Here is a 17,596-nt window from a genome sequence, read left to right as displayed (position 1 = left end):
ATATATATATATATATATATATATATATATATATATATATATATATATATATATATATATATATATATATATATATTGTACTTCTTTATCCTAATCAGAAACAGTCCATGAAAATAAAAGAAAGTACGTGGTGGTAGGAAAAAATATATATCTAATTATTATTCTACATATAACATCTTGAAATGAAAATTAATTTTTATTTTCTTAAGATCTAAGGCAGGCTCCAAGATTGAAGAAGAAAAAATGAAAACAATGAAAGGAGAAAAATATCTGCGAAGCAACCGAGAAGATAAAAATATAATACCTTGAGCAATTAGGGTCTTCCACGTGGCATTCCGCACTGATGACAATGTCCCTGTTAATGACGCGTAAGATAACGTTACGCGTTTTTTGGTTCCCCTTTGTCTAAGCATTCAATTGTCAATACAAAAGGCACTACTAGTACAAGATCCCCAATTTCTCACCTTTTTTCATCCATTTCCGTAGATATTTCTCAAGTACTACATCGTATTCTGCAAATTCAAAGAGGTGAGTTCCCTAATTGTTCAAATCATCAATCTATATGTAACTCTTTCATGATGAAATCCTTGAATTATGTTAAGGTGATGATATGTAGTCCTCTAGTTGTCAGTGTTTTCATGTTTGATCAATTCAATCACTGATGCTGACCAACACAATTTCCATCATTCATATTCATCCAAGTTTTTGAAACTTTAGTGCTCGATGATTTGGATTGGAGATTCCGATTTTGTGTTTCTTTGATTTGACCCGACTTTGTTAGCATGATTTCTAATCATCATCGTCATCAGGGTCTTGGATTCTCAAAGATGGGAGGTGGCAAGGACAAGCATGATGAATCTGACAAAGGAATTTTTTCAAACCTTGTTCATGGGGTAGCTAATGCATCACATGGTGGACATGGGTACCCACCAGGGGCTTACCCACCCCCACCTGGGACATACCCTCCACATCAAGGGTACCCTCCACAACAAGGCTATCCTCCAGCAGGATACCCTCCTGGTGCCTACCCTCCTGCTGGTTACCCACCAGCTGGTTATCCTGCTTCGTCACATGCTCCAGGTACACTGCCTTTTGTATTATTGTCTTTTCTTTATCACGTTTTTAACCTGCTGATCATTATTTATTACAATCTATTTGTAAAACTTGTGATGATGCCTACACAGAAGTAGTGTCTTTTAGAGTAACATATTCCACCCTCAAATATGAATGTTCTACCATGTTTTAAGTGAAAAAGTAAGGATACACTTACTTTCTGTCTTCTAGAATTGCATATTCCACCATCAAATATACTTGCTATCGATTTTTAATCCAAGAGTCGTCTAAATTTAACTTACTTTAAATGAAGGGTAGGTTATATTCTTTTTTCTTACTTTGATATATCTTCCCTACAACAAAGGAGACATATCAATACAAAGTTACTGATTGTTAGGCTACAGAAGCAAACTCATGGGTTGAGAAATACTTAGTTTGGTGGTTTAATTAAATTGTGAGTGTCTTCTTGTTTGGATTTTAAACACTAATTGAGAAACTTTTTTATGTAATGTATGGTTTGGCTGTTTATTACTGTATTTCAAGCTTTTTGAAGTTATCTTCAAATGTAATTTGATTACTGCATTGGCTATTGGAAATTTTCAATTAACTTGTGTATTTATGTAAGCAGGGCAGCATGGGCACGGGCATGGCGGTATGGGAGCAATGCTTGCTGGGGGTGTTGCCGCTGCTGGTGCTGCTTACGGTGCTCACCATTTATCTCATGGTTCTCATGGTCACTATGCACATGGTGCTCACATGCCCCACGGGAAGTTCAAGCAGCATGGACATGGCAAGTTCAAGCATGGAAAACATGGTAAATTCAAGCATGGAAAGCATGGAAAGTTTGGAAAGCATGGTGGTGGGTTCAAGAAGTGGAAGTGAGGATTGTATATGCTAAACCATGTCTCTATAATGCTGCTCTGTGTAGAGCTTTTTGCTTTTGCTTTATAATAAACCATATACTTTGATGATGTGATCAATCCATCTACGAAACTATCATGATACCTGGTTTCTTGTTTTCTTTTCTTTTTTGACAATACTCTTTTTTAACAACGTGTTAGTATTTTATTAGTCTTTTTAAATTTATTCTTTAAAAGAAAATATTTGAAACGAATTAATTACAAACTTTCACATGTACATTATTGTTAAACAGACTTTTTTTTCTTTTTTTTACTCTTATTAATACTTTTGCTATTTTATGACTTTATATTGTGTAAGAGTTTTGGAATTGAAGTTAAGAATTTAAATGCTGTGATGGACCTTAGGTGTTAATCAATTAACATCGTTTAGATAGGTTAATTTTTGTATTTTTAAGTAAAATATAGGTCAATTGAAAGATATTTTATAGATTTAGACAAATTAAAAATTAATTGTCAGATATATATTTCCTAAGAACACGGAATTTAAAATATAATTTATGTATTTCTCTAAAAGCAGTATAATTTATCCTACTTACCAAATTTTGCAAGCTAAAGGTGACATCTAAATACTTGAGAAAAAATCAAGTAAATTTGTTATCTTAATCTTTTATTATTATTACGTAAGAGCTTTCAAGATTTAGTCCCGTCGCTTTTAAATAGAAAATGTCTCCGCCGTGCGTACTTAACCGATTAATATTTTTACACATTTTTTTTAAAAAAAAAATTTAAATGTGAGTAATACAATAATATTAGTATCTGTTTCAAATATTAATAAAAAATATTTAAACAGAAGTCAAACTAAATGTATTTTTAAAAAACTTAAAATTAATCATGTTAATTAGAGAAATATTTTATTAATCATGTTGAATAAAGTGAATTTTATTGCTCACTAAACAATATATTTTTAAATTGTGTCACGACAATAGTCACACTACAAAACATAACAGAGTGTAATTTTCTATACGTGTTTTTTCTTATACGTCTAACATTTTAACAAGTATTAACAACAATTTACAATAAATAATGCAAGTAAAAAAAACAAAAAGAATGTAAGGCATTAGGAGAAAAGAGTTGTTAGTGTATTTTATACATTATATACTGTTGATAAATATTATTAAGTTATAAATCATTTGCAAATGAAGTTAATAAAAAAGAAAGAATGTTGTAAACTTGTTATTTTTGTTTCTATTGGCACCTCCAGTAGAGACCATTTGAAAATCTGATAAAAGTATCTTTTTTCCATAACGTTTTTCAATTCTTCCACTATCTGATAAGAGTTGTCGCAGAAAGAAAAATACATAGACAAATTAATGCCTAGTCTGTTCTGTTCAATGACAGGAGAATTGAATTAACAAAAACAAAATTACTAAGCACTGTTCATTGGACAGCAGAAAAACAAACATTACTTATTTCAATTGAATGTCTCCAGTATGTAATTACAGCCAATACAATGATAACAACAAGAACATCACAGACCAAAATGTGAAGCCTGTGAGAAATTTGTGGGCCTCCATTTCTCCAGGTTCAATATCAGTAACATGGTACAAACCAAAAAATTCTTAAATGTTACAAGAACCAACTGTCTAGTCTCTGAATATCTTACATCCTCAGTATGGATACATATTCCTCACTTGTATACATTCTATCTTGGTCTTCATAATTAGCTGGAAACTAAATCTCCTTTGGATTTAGGTCTCTTATTTCCCCCATCCATTCCAGTGTCATGATAAACACAAATATATGTTAATCTTACCAAGGGGGATGATCATCCTGGGAAGTTTGAGGAGGAATTGCTTTCCATCCTGGTTTCTCATCCCAGTACATATCATAATATATGTGGCCAAGGCTTTGATCTGGCACACAGCACCATATGCCCACATACCGCTTAACACGATTTCTGAATTTATCTTCCCTATCCTGGAAAATCAATGCATGATATCAGTTTTGTTACTTTGGGTTAACTCAAAAAAGTAAAACTTCATGTGGAAAAAGAAAAATTTCCTCGCCTTGTCAGTGAAACCTTGGAAAGCATCTTGCACTGAAGAGAACTTGATCACTTTTATATCCTTGAATGATGAGAATACTTTCATAAACTGTAAGTGCATGTAGAAACAACCGTGTTAAATGGATAGATATGACAATATGACATGACCATTTGGACATTCTATATAATCATATCAGTGTAGTTTATGGGGTTGATTGAGCAAAATGTTAACATAAGTGGGGATAGATGTGATAATCAGATACCGTTTCTTCATTGCTGTGCTTTGGAAATTTAAGTTTTCCCCCTACACTGGTGGTATCATTTGAGACATCACAGCCTTCGGTTCCTTCTTTACAGAGCTGAACATCAAGCCATGACTTTTTTACCTGAACTCAAGAAGCAAGGTAAATAAGTTTAAACAAAGTGACATAGATCAAGGAACAAGAACCATAGCTTAAAATGGATGTAATTGACTTTTATTACCTCTGATGGCAGAGAGGGGTTATCAAGTATTGAGTACTCTCTAAAATCTATTTGAGGTCCAAACTCTTCTTCAGAGAGCTTTTTCAGCATGACATTGACCTACAGTAGAATGCATTTTCATAACAGTATTAGGAAGTAACGTATAAAATGTTCTACTCCCACCAGAGGCTATTCGCGTTCCTTCAATATCATACAGCAGACACTGACACTAATTATAATATCTCTGTCAATTGAATTTCAATTAATTTTAGGAACTATTCTTCTTAAGTTACTTCTTGTGCGATTTGAGGGCTACTTTCAAAACATTACTAGATGGAAAATAACAAAAAAAAAAAACTGTTGAACAGATATTAAATGAAATACTAGTTTGAACTTCAATCATTATCTTTTACTTCCACCTGTGTTTATGTTTCTTATATTTTTAATTACTACAGCTGCAATTATGACAATCTTCAATTATCTCCATTGACCAGCAGATCAACAGAACAGTCCATAAACCCTATGAGATTTTTACCTTTTTATTTGTGTTTTTGTTGATGAAGTCTTTTGGTACCAATTATACCCATTTCCCATCGATAATAATAAGAAACACATTGTTCATTGTGTACAACATTCACAGCTGAAGAAAGTATAGTCACTTATGCCATAGACCTTTCTAATTTACTTTAAATGATACTATTAAACTTTGTAAAACCATTGCTCTGAGGACCCAAATGTATTTAGATGATTTTAATCTTCCAGATCCAAATCCATTTGACAATAGAACAATAAAATAATAAGGAATCAATTAACAGGAAATACCTCAAATACATGGTCCAAAGGACAGAGAAAAGGTTGTCTAGTCATGGACCCTTCCAAAATACCAGGATGGCCATACCATAGCCGATCAATCCTGCACCATAGTGGAGGCATCACCTAAACAAAAAGAATCTAATTTAAGATACAAATATAGAATTTATCAAGTAAAAATAGCAACACAAAATGAAACCATCGATTATAAAAACTAAGAATACCCACAGTAGCTAATTCACCTTAGCCAGGTGCATATTTCAATTAAAACTGTCTTATCAGAAAACATTTTCAACCAAAACTGAAATGCAAAACCAGTTATATAAACCATTCAACATGTTAGCTCATAGTGTAATGTATTTCAATATTATATTTTGGATAGCAGCTTTTCCAGGAATGTTACTAATTGGAAGGGGGAGAGAAGAATCCAGTAACAGAATGATGCTAGTAGTTATTTTCCACTCACTGAATAAATGGAAAGAAAAATATTAACAATCGGGAAGGAAAAGCACCTAGGAATCATGGAAGAGATATGATATTATATGTTGTAATAATAGTTATAAATTATACTCACGACTTTACCAATAATGGCAATAAGAATCGAGCATCTTCAACTCAATCAAAGTATAACAAAGTACAGTTATAATCTAAGTTGAAGACTAGATTTTGGCAAAATGCTATCAGCATCTTTGTTTATAATTTTTCAATTTACATTTGAGAGCAATAATCAGAAAATGTAACTGCCTAGGATAGAGATGAGATACAAACAATTTTCAAGAATCTAGAACAGTATAACATGTGAATACCTATGCAAAAATATAATGCGACATGTAGTACACCAAGTAGAAACTAGTGCACATCACAATAATGATTGTATGTGAAATGAATGTATGCTTTCAATATGCAACACATCATAAATTTGTGGAAGTATACAACATAAATCTGATTTACATGTTTTTTGTTTATATTAAACAACAACAATCTTATCGCACTAGGTGAGGTTAGTTACATAAATCACATGATGCCACACTTTTGGTCTATATTAAGCAAATAACGAAATTACACTGCCCAGCATATTAAAGTAACAAGCTATTTCTTTAGTCTAATATAAACAAGATTCTATTGGACTGTAAAACATATTTATTAAGAACTAGCCCAAAAAAACTGAGTGTAATCCATCTTTCATCTAAATGTTAGTGGTTTATCACTTAATAGGATTCAAAAGGAAGTGCGTACGAACCCAAAAATTGGTTCTTACCAGTGTTCTGTTCAAAAGGGAAGCAATTGCAAGTGCTGTCCTAATCTGTTTAATCTGAAAAAAAAATGTGCAACACATATTAAAACACACAAATAATTTGCTTAGCTGTAGAAAACATGTTCAGGTCGATACATACATACTTGGTAATTGACAAGAGTAAAATGGGATTCAACATTATGCTCCCCACTTAGCATCAAGCGTTTTGGAATATAAGGCTTAAATGACAAGAACCCCCCTGCAAAAGTTCATTTAAAAATCATGTTGCAGTAATTTCATGAAACAGAGTTGACTAATCAATCAGAAGGGGAAACTGTAACAATTCCTTCATATGCCAAAGCATAACACTTTCCAAATTCAGCATCATAGTATGATGCTAACTTAAATGCAGATAGAGTGGAGACAAATAGTGAAATGAGTATATTTTACACAAGTGCATTCTTTAGTCAACGTCTGCATTCAAAATTGAATGAGGAACAACAACTAATCACCAGGAGGATTATAGTATTCTGGTGGATCAAGGAAGAGCATGGCTTCTCGTAGACGATGGCGCTTTCCTTCAGTTCCACCATATTGAAATGTTGTATGCACTGCATATGGCTCCAACCTTAGTTGCTGGTACATAGCCTGTAACCGTAATATGTAAATTAAATAGAAAGGTACAGAAATTTTTCTCTAGTCCTATCTAGACTCCTCAAGGTATTTAGTTGTGAAGAAGAAAACAACGGTATAACTCATAAAAAATCAGAATTAAGTACTTCAAACAGTTGAAAATTGTTAGTTGAACAAACCCTACCTGGACAAAATATGTATGTCCACTACAGAAGATACTTGCAGGTAAAATCCCCATCTTCAGTTTTCCATCAAAAGCAAAAACAAGCCTACTTTCATCATCAACAGATGGACCTAACTGATTGTGAAGAATATCATTAAACCCATTCTGATCCCATATCTTGTCATCAGCTAGAAGCATTTCCTTCCATTGCTTTGCCAATTTTTTTGCAGACTCTGTTGGTCTCCAATGGAAAATTCCAATGTTGTAGGCACCACTAACTATTAAAGGTGATAAAAATCTCATCAACACAGTCAAAATAACAAGTGAAACATGTATAATACATGAGAGATAGAGAGAAGCAATAAGTAAGGGCAATGGATTGGTTACACTGATTCTAAAACAACATAACCAGGGAGAGAAAAACTTGCTTCAAACTATGCTACTTAATTTTATAAGTTGGTTAAGAGGAAGAACATGTTACACAACGTTAGCTTCCATCAAAATGATTTTATCTTTATGAACAGGGAAGACCAATAACAATAACAGGGGGAAAGAATCCATGTTGTTACTTGTCAATAGTTGTGTTAAATTCAATGTGCTTACTTCAAATCTAAAGCCATGCCAAACTTATGGCAAACAAGGCACTCTAAAGTCTAAAGTCATGCCTCAAAAATGTTTTTATTGACATAAAAGGTGACTATCAATCAAAAAAGAATAATTAGTATGTCTATAGATGCCACTTGACTGGCAAATGCTTGGTTACATGATCAATACAACAACAACAACAACAAAGCCTTATCCACCAGGTGAGGTCGGCTATATAGAGCACACGACACCATTAAACATAGTGACATTGCAGCAAAAAACTATGCTAAAGAAACAACATAGCTACAGTAAAAATAATGACAGTAAGTTAATATTCACCTTCTTGCCAAACTTCCAAACTATCATCAACAACTGTTGGTATAACTTGATCACTTGAAGTCAAAATGTCTGCTTCTGGATAACGAGCAAGATATGGAAGTGGGTTCTGTTTAACAATAACACAATTGAACATCCTTAATGGGAATAAATTACAACAATCACATCATTGGCTTGGAGATATTGTAAAAAATGATTGTGCTTGATGAATGTAAAAGGTTATAAGAAAACATAATAATTACATGGAAAAATAGAGGTAGATAGTAAAAACAAATGAATTATTGAATTCAAATACCGTAAGCCAGCTCCACAAGAAACTGAACAAAATCTCTGATAACTATATTTCATTCACTATGGAAAATGAAAGTGTCCTAACTAATAGAAATTTACGGCTTATCTTGGATCATTAATCAAAATCTAAGCTAGAATATGAACCATTATTATAATTAAAACAAGTTGACTCGTGAAAGAATATATATAAAAATGAATGTCACCTTCAACCAAACCATGTCAGTATCACACATCAACAGCTCGAATCCAAAAGGAAGAATTGAGTCGATCAGAATAACTTTTTCTCTCCCCATTTTATGAAATGTTGGAGACCCCCATCCAACATCTACTGTGCTCATATGGCTGCCCATGTCAAAAACCGGTATCCCTTTCCAATACAGTGCCTCCAATAATTTGGTATCCATTGCACCTAAGCAGCAGGTTTCAAAACTCAAACAATCAATGGTACAAAATAGTGGAAATGCGTGTGTATCAAGACATCATCAGTGCATTTACAAGACAGATTTAACAAAGCTTAAACATAGCTGCTCACCAACAAGAAAATTAGAAACTTCTAGATTTCTCAATTGTTTAACCCACGTCAGAATAAAATCCATGAACGCGTAGTTTCCAAAGGTCACAATTACCACATTATCTTTCACCCTTTGCTGAACCAGCGCCTTCGTCAGCCGGAAATCCGACAATGGTGGCATCCTTTTATTGGTCGGTGGAACATCCCATATAGACCTTGGCCTTTCATTTTGTGCCCATGAGAAAGGCGTGGGCACAATAGGCACCGTAGCTGACCGAGAAACATTTAGTGTTTGATCCGTAACACGAGTATCCTCACCTACAAAGCCATTATCAACTAGGTTTTATTATATCTAACACACATAATAGAAGAAAGCACGGCTTTAAATACATAAAAAGTGTCCTACACAGGCACCACCATTAAACTGCCAATAGAATTCACATCTCACATAAACAAAACATGTATCTCAACTTTACTTTTCTAACAAGAATTATGTACTTCCAGAAGAACAAGCTTAGATTTAAGGATTTATCTTATGCTCCAAAACCCAAACACATTCTAACATCCCACCACCACTACCCTTCTCTTCTATAACATAAAAAAGAAAATATCATTATCTAAGCAATAACAACGATAATAGTTTAAATGGGCATTTGAAAATGAAACTAAAACCAGTGTGGAACAAGAAAAGGCGTGATTTTTATGGAAACAGATACTCGAAATTGAAGAGAGCCATGCAGAAGATTGAGCAGCAGATGGGTTGGTGGAGTATATAGAAGAGAAGACGTAGAAGGAGGAAACCACGATGCCAACGATGACAACAGTGTAGATCGTGAGGAACAGAGGCTTCGAATTAGCCACTTCTTCACACCCTTTTCTCCACGCCATCTTTACCAATCTATTTTTCACAAATCAGCAAGAAAACATCGCCATCTTTCCCTGCGTCAGAACAAGAAGTAGAAGGTGCTGGTGAAATAGAAACGGATTAAAAATCAAATTTTGATTCTCGTTGAAAGTTGTTTGTTTAGTTCAGAATGCCACTTCCAAATTCTGCAAATGAGGAATGGTCAACTCATTCTGCTAATCTATTCAACATGACAGCATTTCTTTTGTTTTGTTATTTTGTAGTTGTCTCTACGTGATCCTAATACCATACTTCTTTAATTACTCTATAATTACATGAATTTTGATTTTGGATCTGTTGACTTTTTTTCCCTTTTGATCCCTTTCTCTTTCAGAAAATCACAAAGGTAATATAAGAAGAATTTTAACACAAAATTCTAATTTCAAGATTGAAGTTTTGATTTACGGCCTTTGCATTAGTATCACCTTATTAACATTTTAAAAATTAAATTATTTATTTAATCCCTATAATTTATTTATGTTTTTATATCGAAAATGTGTATTTTAATCCTTATATTAAAAAACTATGAATTACAGTCGTCCATATTTTTTAGATTAAATGTTAATTTTAATTTTGTATGTTTTTGTGATTTTACGTTCCAACATATTAGATTTTAAAAGTCTTAGTATAATATTGTATATTTAAAAGATGCTAACTTCATTTTTTTTAAACAAAATATTAAATAAATTTATAGAGTTTATTTGTCTATTAGTTAACCTAATTAAAATGTTTACTTCAAAAGTACTAACATAAACATTTTTAAAACATAAATAAGGATACTTTTAAACAAACAATTATCTAAAGTTAATGCAAATTAGATAACGAGTGGAGTTGGTATTTTAGTTTACTAATTAGTTTTTGTTCATCTCATTTGATTTACAAAGTTGGTAAGTTAGAGGTGAACCAGCCTATTTATCAACTATTTCTTTTAAAATTAAAATATAATTTTGTATTAAAATATTTAAAATACATAAAGTTAAAAATATAATATATCCATCACACGTACGATTAATTTACATTTAAATCTTAATTTACAAACTTCTAAAGTTTAATTAGAGTTATAATTTCTAAACATGAAATAAAATCTTTAAATTAAAATCTATTATATAAAATTTTGTTTATTTATAGAATTTAATATATAATTTTACATTTGATATATATATTGACATGATAATGTGTTAGAAATTTATCTCAATGATAAAATTAATTTATAATAAATACGCAAATGTAAACCTTACATTAAAGTTGATTTTGATTTTGTAAAGTTAATTAGATTTAAAATTCATTTTTAACAACAATTTATATTCTTTTTTAATTTATTTAATCAAACACATTAATTTATAAAATATATTTTTAGGCCATTTCTTCCCCTATTTCCCTTATTTTCTTTCTGCACTTTCATATTCATTAAGATATATTATAAATATTAAGTCTATTTTCTTTCTGTTTCTACTCCTTCACTTTCCCCACATTCACACACAACAACATCACATTGTTTCTTTTTATCATTCTCTGCTTCATAAAAATGGCCATGGCAGTTTTTCCTCTCTCTACTCCCTCCTCAAATCTATTATAGTCCCTCCACTCCTTTCCCATGTGAATCACATCAAAACAAAACACATCCTTGCAACCCAAACATATCAATCCGAAATATGTAAATTGGAAAACTATCTAGAATGTAGAGATAAGTAGATTTAAGGCAGAGCATGTCAAGGCTGACGTTGAAAGTGAGGTTCACTAGTGCAAAAACGCTGTTTAACGTCACTCAGAAGATGTCGGTTTGCTGGTAACCCGACGTATATGAGTGGACGGTGGCATTATCGTAAAAAGCTTGGTAAATTAGACGTCGGTTTTAAGGTAAGGCGACGTCTATGATATTGTAGACGTCCCCACTGCCGCAAAACGAGGTCTAATTGCCTGAGGTAGGTGAGAAGACAGTCCAGTGACGTCAGTGTTAACGAGGGTCGACGTCTACTGAGCTGCAATTAATGCTCTTCACCTAATTCTCAGGCACTTAGACGTCACGTAGTCAAAAGGCAACGTCTAAGGCCTGTCTGGAAGGCGGGAAGACAAAAAATTCTTCAATTTAGACGTCAGTGTTGAGGGGAAGCGACGTCTATGTGCCTGTAACTAATTATGTTCACCAAACTCGAGGGCCTTAGACGTCGGCTAGAAGGGCACCGACGTCTACGTTATTATAGACTTCGGCGCCCAATCACAACTGTCGTGAACATCCCTGACAGGAAATCAAATGTCAATCGGTTAAGCTTCCTAGATGTCGGCTCCCCTCGAAACCGACGTCTAATGGGTATTCAAAAAGTTAGTTTAAATGTTAACTTGGACATCATATTAGTGAGATAACCGACGTCTAGGTGACTGTAGACGTCACTTTCTGGAGAAACCGACGCCCAATTTCATTTTAAATAAACCGCAAACTTTTCGCGGCATTCAGTTTCTGATATCGTCTTCCTCTTCTCCTTTTTCTCTTGCGACACTCTTCTTTTTCTCGCTTGCGGCACCTCTTCTTTTTCTCTCTTGTGGCATTCTATTGTTGTTTCTGATATCTTTATCATCTTCCTCCTCTCCTTTTTCTCGCTTGCGGCATTGCATCTCGGGTGTGTGGTTTTTTTTTTATGCTTACCGTTTAAACTTTGTTTAGTCTTTCATCGATTATCTTCTGATTCAACTAATTAAAATTTGCTTTCTTTGTGTTGTGTTTTAGTGCAGTTTTGTTCCTTTCTTGGTGTAACATAGTAACACATTCTCCATTTGCTAGATGCCTCCCAGAAAAAGCAACGTCTTGTGAATTTCTTTTGGTCGTTTCAACCAAAAACGACCCTAGGTCGTTGCCCAGTTATCGTTTCACCATGATTTTTCCCTCTTGCAGATGAAAATGGAACTAAGCAACAATCCAGGTTCGGTTTTGGGTTGAAACGACCCATAAGAAATTCAAAAGACGGAAGCTTTTTTTTTGGGGAAACTAGCAAAAGGAGATTGTGCTACTAGGCTATCCAAAGACGGGAACAAAACTGCACTAAAACACAACCACTGGATTAGACGTCGGTTAATGCTCAGACCGACGTCTATATAATGTCTTTAGACGTCCAGTTAGTCCTACTCCCGATGTCTAGTTAGTCCTACTCCTAGACGTTAGTTATATTCATGTCCGACGTCCCATTGACGTCACCGGAAATGACGTCGATTGTTTTGTAGACGTTAAAAGTCCAAAATAACCGACGTTAATCAGCATTTTTCCACTAGTGGTTGTAGAAATAAGTAGCTTCCAACACCTATGAAATCCTAGATAACATGGTTGATTTCCTTGATGATGATGGTGGTGGCGTGAGTCCCAACGAGGTAGAGGGTGGCAACGTGTTGGATTGATGAAGTTCCCACTTAAGTAGTGTTTTGGCCTGTGTAGGTACACTTGGAGAGTCATGATGCACTCATTGATGATGTAGAGGTTCTCTCCCAACCCAACTTGCATGTTTTTGGTTTGGAAGAGAGAATAAGGAAGTACACACAGATAATGAAAGATTAATGTCTCTATGTATACTTTTTACATCCTTTCACAAGGAAAATAGTTAATTATTCTTATTTATAGAGCGAACAGCAGAACCCAAAACAGAATATGTACAAACGGTATAAAATACTTGAATTAATACAACATTTTCCCTTGTGCCTAACTTAGTTCTTAGACTTCCAAATTTGTACTTTTTTAAAGGGCTTTGTAAAAGCATCAACCAAGTGTATTTGAGTAAGGCACTAGATTAGTTTCAACTTTCCATTGTTAACTTGCTCCTTTGAAAAATGAAATATGGCCTTTATGTTTTTGCTCATCTTATGTTACACAAGATTATTAGCCAAATTTATTACTGATTTATTATTAAAAGTTGGATGGATATTTTAATTTCAACTTTCATTGTTGTCATAATGGAATCAAGCCATGACATGCAGCAGAGAAACCAACTATATATTCTACTTCACATCTAGTAGTGCTTCTCCTATCATTGCCATCACTTAGTTTTGTCAAAACGGGTAACCCGGGTGACCTAGTTTGGTCCACCACAGGTTGGTCACTTAGTGAACCAACCTAACCCAGCTCACTTATCGAGCCGAAAAAATTTGAACCCGACTCATCTCTCAAAAAGCATGTACATTTATTCTTGTAATATTTGCACTGTGAGCACCATAGATTAGGATTTAAAACGTTACACACATTCTCATTGGATTGGTTATGAAAAAAAGAACATTCATGAATAAATGTTACAACATTTGCTTGTGTGAACTTGCTTCCTTGTTATTTGACCATTGTTGAGTAGATGTTTTTCTTGGCCAAGCTACCTTTTGCTTGAGGACAAGCAAGGTTTTAAGTGTGAGGGAGTGATAACAATTAATTTTACGTGTTTTTATGTGTATATTTTGTGAATAAATCAACTCTTTCACAGCTTTTACCTGGTTTTATCCTCAAGTTTAGTGTGTTTTCTAGTTTTATTGTGTTTTAGTTAATATATGTTTGTTTTTACCTCTAACCTCTTTGTTTGAGTGTGTGAAATAAATGAATAGGAAGTAATTCTAGTGGAGGAAAACAAGCAAGAACTCAAGGGAACATGTTTTGGGACAATAAAAGATCAATTTGAAGTAAATACCCATGTTGGAAGCATTTGGAATCGCACAAGAACTTGAATTTAATAATGTTGTCAAAACTGCCTGTAGCTGAGCGATAGCTGAGCTATATGTTTCTATAATGCTGCAGCTGGGGTACAACTAAAGTGCAACTGAGCTACCAGTCTCTGGATTGCTAGCGCTACGGTGCAGTTGAGCGCTCTATCACTGGAATTATGCCGCTAAGGTGCAGCTGGGGTGCAGTTGAGCGGTGGCGATGCTGATGTGTCAAAATGGGTTATTTAAACATCGGTATCGCGATTTTTTGGCATTTTTCTCCTCCTATACTACATTCTTCACCTAGAGAGTTTGGGATAGGCCATTAGAGGCTGTTTGGGGTGTTGGGAAGCTCTCACACTCCTCCTTGGGTCTTCAAGCTCCATCAATGGTGATTTTGCCCCTTTTGGGTTGAGGAAGAAGATAGGTCACAAATTGGAGATGGAGATGTGAAGGGGATGCGCAAATGGAGCATGGAGCAGCTGCCAAGAACCTTGGGAAAGGTTGTGCATCTTCTTTTTGGTTCCAATTTTTTCCCTATCTCTTCAATTTTGTAGAACCCTAAGTTCTCCACCATGGAGGGCTTTTCCTATTTGTTGAGATTAGTTGTAAAACATGGAATTCTTATGTATTTTGTGATGTTAATGCTATATGCTTTTCCAATTCATGTTAGTATTCAATTTCTATGCTTAATGTTTGCTTTGGTTTGATAACCTATGCATGAATTGTGGTTCTTGATGTATTCAAAAATATGAATTGAACCTATAACTGAAATTGAACACCTATTGGATGGAATTGAGATGTTTGTGAATGCATGAGAATGAAATAGATGAATTCTAGTCTTGACAAATTGTAAATACACTATGTTAAATTTCTTGCACACCAACTGTTTGATAAAATACCAAAAAAGGATTTTTGTCTTGTTTTGTGCACTTTGATGTCTAATTGAGTTATAAAAGGAAGAATTGTCATGTGTTGCACAAGTCCCTTGGGAGAGAACGATATTTATCACTTGCTACGCTGCGACTAGTGCACTTGTCGTTGGTTTTGCAGTCAAAATTCTTTTGATTATTTAGTAGGTGTTGATAACATACAGGATTTCTTATCCGATAAAACTTTTTTAGTTAGGGATAATAAGAGAAACAGTTATTCCATATATTTAGATATTGAAAAGAAAACTTTGGAGATTAACAACAATCATTCTTTTCTAAGTGAACAATAATTTTTTTTTCTAGCTATTTGAATACTGTTATTAAGAGTNATTACGATCATTCCATGTATGATACTCCTTTTAGTTGGAACAATTATATTAATAGTTGCATTGATAGTTATTTTCATTCTCAAATCTGTGTTGATAGTTGCATTTTTTTATATAGACAAATACAATGACAGTTCTTTTTATAGCTACTTTTTTTGGTAAGGGGAGAAATGGTAGTGAAAGTGAGAATTATAGTTTTAGTTTAATAACTAGTACGAATAGTTAAATTAAGGTTTAAACCTCTTTTTGGTCCCTAAGTCATAAACGGATGTTCAGTTTAGTCCCCGTTTTTAAAAATGTAAATCTTTGGTCCCTAAGTTATAAAAAATGTATCAAATGAGTCCTTTTTTGACTTGAAATAGTGTTTTTGGTTGTTTCTTAACAACTGCTACATCTTTAGATTGTTCTAATTTGTTTCTTAATAATAACAACACTTTAGATTGCTCTTTGTACTTTGACCATGAACATCAAAAAAGGACTCATTTGGTACATTTTTTATAACTTAGGAACCAAAGATTTACATTTTTAAAAGCGGGGACTAAACTGAACATCCGCTCATAACTTAGGGACCAAAAAGAGGTTTAAACCTTAAATTAAATTAAATTAGGTGGGTTGATGAGCCAACACGGCTCACCATGGGTTCAACCCGAGTGAGCCAAATTCTAAATGGGTTAGGTTGAAAATTATCCCATATAAAAAAATTACATTTTTTTTCAAACCAAACCCAACTTGAACCCATGGTGGGCTAGGTTGGCTCGCGGGTTCTAACCCATTTTGACAACACTATCATCACCACACCATTCAAAATCTGACTAGCCAACTAATTTGTCTTGCATCTGGTTGATTTTAAGATATAACACTTTAAAATCTAGGTTTAAACCATTTAGACGTCCCTATTTTTGTTAGGTATTCCCAATTGGATCCCCTTCTTTTAAAGTTTCCCAATGGGGTCCTTATAAGTGCTAATTTTAAGTAATTTAGCCCCTGCCGTTAAATTTTGTTAACGGTGTTAAATTTCTGCACATGTGGTGAGATGACGTAGTCAATTTTTTGCCAGATCACTCTACCACGTTAGCTCATCTTCTCCACCCAGCAGAACCCTAAGCACACGCTGTCCTTAGCAATTCCTTTGGCGCAGAGAAACCCCCAACTCTTTCCTGTTCCTTCATCTCTTACACGAAAACCTCGCGCACACCTTCCTTTAGCAATGGCGTTCCCATCCCAGACTTCAAGTGTTTATCAAGGCTCTTCAGGTAAATCCCGGCGTAACCGAAGTTTGCATCGAAGTCGTTCCCGACAGCGCTAAAGCTAGGTCAGCCGGTTTCGATCACGACGAGGGAGATGGTCTCGTAGCCGGCGACAACGAGGGCGGTCACAACGGCGTCGACCATGACATCGAAGAGGTTACGGTAGCGGACGCTGGTGGTAAAGTTTTGGAGAGTATTTATTTCTTCATTATTCCCTGCCCAGGCGTGATTCATGAATTTTGAAGTGGGTGTTGAATCATGTGTTATTCCTAGTGGGTGTTACAAACTTTTGGAGAGTATTTATTTCTTCATTATTCCCTTTTTGCAGCGATCACAATTTAATTCTGAAGAAGAAACAAGAAATTCTCAAAAGAAACCCCAAGGAAATAACATGACCAGAAATAATGTCATGGATCAAACTGACAATAGGAGACACTGGAAACGGGTTTGGAGATCATATGGTAGCTCATCTTTCAAAGATTCTAAAAAGAAAGTCTGAAAATTGTTTGATTTTTTTTAGGTGTGTAAAGATATTTTACTATC

General features: G+C 34.2%; 2 protein-coding genes across 2 annotated transcripts; one reads left to right on the top strand and one right to left on the bottom strand.

Annotated features, from left to right (window-relative positions):
* The first annotated feature begins 367 nt into the window (after nt 1-367).
* LOC106765691 (glycine-rich protein A3) lies at nt 368-2,084 on the top strand. Its single transcript, XM_014650390.2, has 3 exons — nt 368-528; nt 810-1,080; nt 1,682-2,084. The coding sequence occupies exons 2-3, from the start codon at nt 828-830 to the stop codon at nt 1,933-1,935; spliced, it is 507 nt and encodes a 168-aa protein (XP_014505876.1). The 5' UTR covers nt 368-528; nt 810-827; the 3' UTR covers nt 1,936-2,084.
* A 1,269-nt stretch (nt 2,085-3,353) lies between these two features.
* Nucleotides 3,354-10,131, bottom strand: LOC106765495 (arabinosyltransferase XEG113). Its single transcript, XM_014650142.2, has 13 exons — nt 9,699-10,131; nt 9,004-9,300; nt 8,675-8,880; nt 8,184-8,289; nt 7,281-7,537; nt 6,976-7,111; nt 6,628-6,722; nt 6,488-6,541; nt 5,242-5,355; nt 4,441-4,539; nt 4,221-4,343; nt 3,980-4,066; nt 3,354-3,890 (listed from the first exon to the last, which is right to left on the bottom strand). The coding sequence occupies exons 1-13, from the start codon at nt 9,868-9,870 to the stop codon at nt 3,723-3,725; spliced, it is 1,914 nt and encodes a 637-aa protein (XP_014505628.1). The 5' UTR covers nt 9,871-10,131; the 3' UTR covers nt 3,354-3,722.
* Between the last annotated feature and the right edge of the window lie 7,465 nt (nt 10,132-17,596).

The sequence above is a fragment of the Vigna radiata genome, chromosome 7, assembly GCF_000741045.1.
Source record: "Vigna radiata var. radiata cultivar VC1973A chromosome 7, Vradiata_ver6, whole genome shotgun sequence".
NCBI classification, from domain to species: domain Eukaryota; kingdom Viridiplantae; phylum Streptophyta; class Magnoliopsida; order Fabales; family Fabaceae; genus Vigna; species Vigna radiata.
The sequence above is the reverse complement of the archived record's forward strand: the minus strand, read 5'-3'. Positions and strand labels throughout refer to the sequence as shown.